Source organism: Eriocheir sinensis, chromosome 23 (genome assembly GCF_024679095.1).
Source record: "Eriocheir sinensis breed Jianghai 21 chromosome 23, ASM2467909v1, whole genome shotgun sequence".
Taxonomy (NCBI): Eukaryota; Metazoa; Arthropoda; class Malacostraca; order Decapoda; family Varunidae; genus Eriocheir; species Eriocheir sinensis.
The window spans coordinates 14,563,949-14,569,948 of NC_066531.1; the positions used below are offsets into that span (position 1 = coordinate 14,563,949).

At 44.9% G+C, this 6,000-nt stretch overlaps 1 protein-coding gene across 1 annotated transcript in view; it reads left to right on the forward strand.

The window, feature by feature from the left end:
* Positions 1-5,777, forward strand: part of LOC127002588 (uncharacterized) — a 49,979-nt gene extending 44,202 nt beyond the window's left edge. Inside the window, exon 7 of the mRNA XM_050868671.1 lies at positions 5,702-5,777. Coding sequence (XP_050724628.1) covers positions 5,702-5,777 — 76 coding nt within the window. The remainder of the gene's footprint in view (positions 1-5,701) is intronic.
* The last annotated feature ends 223 nt before the right edge of the window (positions 5,778-6,000 follow it).

Consider the following 6,000-nt stretch of genomic DNA (forward strand, 5'->3'; position numbering starts at 1 on the left):
CCTATTTCTTTAACATCCTGCACTTGTAAAGTGATGGAGAAGATGGTGAATGTCAGGCTTATGTGTGTTTCGTGGAAGTATCACGAAATTGGTGAATTGTGCATCATTGCTAGTTACTTTTTTTTTATATGAATATTACTGTTTACGTTGCGCACCTCGTGTTTTGTTTGTTTTCCACCTTACCCCGGCGCCAGCAGCCGCCACGTAGGACAGTTGTCTGTGGTGGCTGCTCCCGCTAGGATGTGGGCGTGATGTAGTAGCCTTGTGACCTGGCCCTGGTTCCCTGCTGTTCCTTGCTGTGGGTGATCTGCTGCGTCTGTGTTTGTGCTAACACTTTGGGCCAGGCGTTGTGGTTTACCGGGAAGCTGACTGCCATACCTTCATGATGTGCCCAGGGCTGTGGGCTATTTACCGCTGGTTGGTCAATATTGTAAGTAAATGTGCTTGTTTTAGGTTAGGTAATTTATGTGAACTTACTAGTTGATGACAGAATATTTAGGAGTATGTGAGCTTGGATACAATGAGATTTGTAAGACATGTGGTGTTATGTTTTGTGATGTTTGGGGTAATTAGGTGATTGTTCTCAGGTTGGATCGACTTAATAAAGTTGAATGCAACGCTCGACCCTCTCTACCCAGCGGTTTGACGAAACAATGTGGTACTTGGAGAGCCGGAATTTATTGACCCCGGTGCAATATGGTTTCCGAAAGATGCGCTCCACTTCGGATGCTCTTTTATCCTTGGAGTCCTCAGTTTGTGAGGCGTTTGCCAATAAGCACCACCAGGTGACCGTGTTTTTTTTGATCTGGAGAAGGCCTATGACACCGTTTGGTGCCATGGAATTTTACTTAACCTGTTTGAGTTTGGTCTTCGTGGCCGTCTCCCTGTTTTTATTAAGGAGTTTTTATCTCATCGTCTTTTACGGGTTAGAGTGGGGAGTACTCTTACCGAGGTTAGTCCACTTTAGGATGGTGTACCACAGGGAAGTATTCTCAGTGTTACGCTATTTGCCTTTTTTTAGTTTTTAACTCATTGAATGCGGCGCCATATGACCCTGGCTGTTGCGGCGCCTAATTTAAATCAATCCACTGCATGAATATTGCACACATGTGTCTTGTATTAACTGAAAATCACACAGTATGCGCTAACCACTCTTGCAGGAAGGCTGTTACAGTGGCGGACGACTCAATTCGAGGAATGAAGGAAGGAGGGAGGGAGGGAGGGGGCGGGAGAGCAATTAATTATCTTCTTTATTCTTTGTTCCATATCACATAATAGAAGGGTGTCGATCCAGTGCAGATGTAGCTAACAGATGTGGAGTAGAGGACCTGCATGGAAACAGTGCTCAGAAGGGAAAGACTCCGATGGTTTGGACATGTAAAGAGAGCAGGGGAGGACACAGTGCTGGGAGTTGTGGAGAGAATGGTAAGATAGGGTGTCCGGTGCAGTTGTAGCTTACAGATGTGGAGAAGAGGACCTGGAAACAGTTTTTTTTTTCCTTTTTTACATGTGACCTAAGGCGCCGGTAGGATTTTTTTTTTAATAGGGTCCTGATGGTGGGCCCGAGCCCGTTATGACGCAGACTAATGTTTATTGTAGGGCACTTATTATTGGCTCATGCTGCCCCCCGGAGATCATTCTTGATTTCACTTGCATAGCTTCTTCGAGAGTCCGGGTTGGTGGATAGTCTTCAGGACAGCATGTGGGTAGTCTTAGGCCCCTCGGCGGTGACTGAAAAGTCCTAGATGGTTAGCGGCGGATTCGAACCCTCATCATCATCAACGCTGCGAAGGTGGGGCCGGCACGCTAACCACTCCACCACCACCTCAGAAGGGAATGACTCCGATGGTTTGGACATGTGAAGAGAGCAGGGGAGGATACAGTGCTGGGAGGTTTGGAGAGATTGGCAAGACAGGGTACCCAGTTCAGATGTAACTAATAGATGTGGAGTAGAGGACCTGGAAACAGTGATCAGAAGGGAAATACTCCGATGGTTTGGACATGCGAAGGGAGCAGGGGAGGATACAGTGCTGGGAGTTGTGGAGAGATTGGCAAGACAGGGTGTCCAGTGCAGCTAGATGTGGCTAACAGATGTGGAGTAGAGAACCTGGAAACAGTGCTCAGAAGGGAGACTCCTATAATTTGGACATGTAGAGAGCAGGGGAGGATACAGTGCTGGGAGTTTTGGTAAGATTGAAAGTAAAAGGAAGGAGACCAGTTGGTAGACCTAGGAAAACGTGGAGAAGGTGTATACAGGAAGACCTGGCAGTGATGGGATTGGATGAGCATCAGGCAGAAGACAGAGCAGAATAGAGGAGACCCATAAAGCGTCCAACCGCTCAGGAAGAGTGAAAACGGACGTTAAACGAAATTATGATGATGATGATGATATCTAATAATAGAAGAAGAAAAGAAAAGAACTGAGAACATTAAGTGACCTTGGATACGTTCAGTTCACTCCCGACGCAGTAAAGTGACTGTCAGTGGAAATGGAGTTGATCGTTTCCGCACTGACTACTTCTGCGGGGAGGCTGTTCCAGTGGCGGACGACTCTGTTCGAGGAAGGAAGTATGGAGGAGGGAGGGATGGGATGAGAGTTTTTATTATTTTCCTTAATCTTTGTTCTCTCGTTCCATCTCATCCTTCCACATCCTCACTGCCACATATACTTCACTGCTCTGTTACTTAACTTAAATTGCTGATCATTTCACTTGACTTTCAGATTAAATAAGTTAATTTCCTCTGCATTGCGCCACGTAGGGCTACAGCAGACGGTTATAAAATTAGGAACAGCAGAGGCATTATAAATTAGGAACAGCAGACACATTATAAATTAGGAACAGCAGACACATTATAAATTAGGAACAGCAGACACATTATACATTAGGAACAGCAGACACATTATAAATTAGGAACAGCAGACACATTATAAATTAGGAACAGCAGGCACATTATAAATTAGGAACAGCAGACACATTATAAATTAGGAACAGCAGACGCATTATAAATTAGGAACAGCAGACGCATTATAAATTAGGAACAGCAGACACATTATAAATTAGGAACAGCAGGCACATTATAAATTAGGAACAGCAGACACATTACAAATTAGGAACAGCAGACACATTATAAATTAGGAACAGCAGACACATTATAAATTAGGAACAGCAGACACATTATAAATTAGGAACAGCAGACACATTATAAATTAGGAACAGCAGACACATTATAAATTAGGAACAGCAGACACATTATAAATTAGGAACAGCAGACACATTATACATTAGGAACAGCAGACACATTATAAATTAGGCACAGCAGACACATTATACATTAGGAATATATTACTAGCATTAGGAACAGCAGAGACACATTATAAAATTAGGAATATAAGACACATTATACACATTAGGAAGAGTAATCACTATAAATTAGGAACAGCAGACACATTATATATTAGGAACAGCAGACACATTATAAATTAGGAACAGCAGACACATTATACATTAGGAACAGCAGACGCATTATACATTAGGAACAGCAGACACATTTAAAATTAGGAACAGCAGACACATTATAAATTAGGAACAGCAGACACATTATACATTAGGAACAGCAGACGCATTTAAAATTAGGAACAGCAGACACATTATAAATTAGGAACAGCAGACGCATTATACATTAGGAACAGCAGACACATTTAAAATTAGGAAGAGTAATCACTTAAATTAACTTGAGAAACAAACAAAGATTAACATGATTCTGAGGGGAAGTAGGCATATATTTATATATATATATACATGTCTGTACATCATCAAGACCCCAAGACCCAGACCAAGCATTCCTAAACGTATACTATGATCGCAGCACATGAGTCTGAGGTCTTCGTTATCGTGTTCTGGCAACTTGCCATTACACATGTACACACACACATACAGCTACATAATCAGCGACCTTATTTTATTATTATTTTTTTTTTAACAGAGGAGTGGCCGAAAGATAGAGAAGAGCTGTGTGAGTGGAGCCGCCCACACACGTGCGATGCATACTCCATACGAGGGCGGGCAAGGTTCCTGTATATGTAGAGCAACTGTGCGGGGGAGAAGAACTGGAGGAGACGATACAGAACGCCCAACCTCGAGGAAGCTGATTTAGCGAGAGTGGACATATGAGGTTTCCAGTTGAGATTTTGAGTTAAGAATAGACCGAGGATATTTAGTGTTGAAGAAGGTGACAGCTGAGTGTTGTTGAAGAAAAGGCGATAGGTGTTTGGAAGATTGTGTCGAGTTGATAGGTGGAGAAATTGAGTTTTTAAGGCATTGAAGGACACAAGGTTTCTTTTACCACAATCGGAAATGATAGCAAGGCCTTAGGTTAAGCGTTCTGCAATGGTTTCGTGTGGTTTGACCGTAAGAGGTGACATTTGGACGGTGGCAGTCCCTGAGTCTGTGGTGGGTTGGTCATTTTCCACCTCTGAGGGTGAGATTACAGTTGACAGAGGCGATGGATTTACCATCCCCTGTATGCGTCGGCCTTGATACACGATCGCGTTGTTTTACAGGGTTTATGGCGATGTGCAGGTCTTTCATGGCGTTTAATCCTAAGATCCCATCCACAGGTAAAGCAAACCTGCTAGAGACATAAAAGAAATCTCGAAAGGGACATACTTTTTCATGTAAGCTGACTGTTAGTGGTACTCGCCCAAGGATTCCCAAAGTGGTGCCCGTCACGCCTACCACATTCAGGTCGTTCTCTTGGAGCGGCCAATTTTCCCCACTCGCCTGTCGTGTCAGAGACCTGTAAGCGGAGTCGGAGATGACATTGACTGTGGCACCTGTGTCAACCGCTAAGGTGTAAGGTTGCCCACCTTGCAAGGGAGGGCAATTATGCTTGTCCGTCCCAAGGCGGCAATGACGGAGTCAAGTTGCTCCCAATTAGTATTTTCCTTAAGGGACACTTGGATGTACGCCTCGGGGCTGTCACGAAGTCATGTCTTTTTATTCTGAGAAGAGGAGTGTGGTTTACTGTCCGCTGAGGACTTGTACTTCTGTTCCTCCTTGGCCTTTTGTATTGCAGAACAACTGTCTGAATCATGAAAACAATTCCCGTGGATATGGCAAAAGGCAGCCTTCCGCTGATGGTTTGGCCTAGGGTTCCTGTGTGATGAATGATGCCCGCCCCTGTAACCTCCTGACCTCCTATCTGAGCCCCGTCTTGAATGTGTTGATTCCCTACGTTTCGCGAAACAAGAATGTTCAGAATGTCCTGATTGTTTGCAAAAACTACATGTGAGAGATGCCTTACTTTGTGCTTGCAATGCTGCTGCCGTTGCGAGGGGTTGATGGTGAGGGTGTTCCTGAACCTTGACTTCTAACTCTGAGACGAAGTCAACCAACTTCCCGCTCGGTTTGAAGGCCAAAGGGAGGGCAGAACGGCGGTTCTTCTCTGAAATATGAAATAAGTAAAAAAACAACTCGAAAGCTGTCTTCACCTGGTGCTTTTGCATACAACCCCTGAAGCCAGAGCGCGCCCTAGGCTCTTTGACACAGTCAACTGCCAGCTGATTTGCCTCAATCATGGCGTCCCAAATCGGCTTTGTTGAGGAATTTCGAGGACTCAAACTGCGTGCGCGCCATCTGCCTAACGATGCTTGGTTTACCCTGCCCCGAAGATTTTAATGAAATCTCCCTTAAAACCCCAGAAGCTTACACCAATGTCCCCGAAGGAACGCTGAGGACTGCATCAAATCGCGCCCGAGGCCTGGAAAACCGCACTGAATGAAAGCGATTTTATCATGATCTTCCGTAATGGAGGAATTTATTACGACAGATTCACACAAATTCCAAAACTGTCGCGCCGAAAGTCGGTCTCGCCTCCCGAGAATTGTTGTCGAATACTGGCGTGAGTTGGAATGACCCGAATCGGGGCGGGGAAGTGGTGGGCCCCGGAGGAGGGGGGAGGATCGACAGGCATTGTGGATCGGCCGAGTGGGGATAAGTA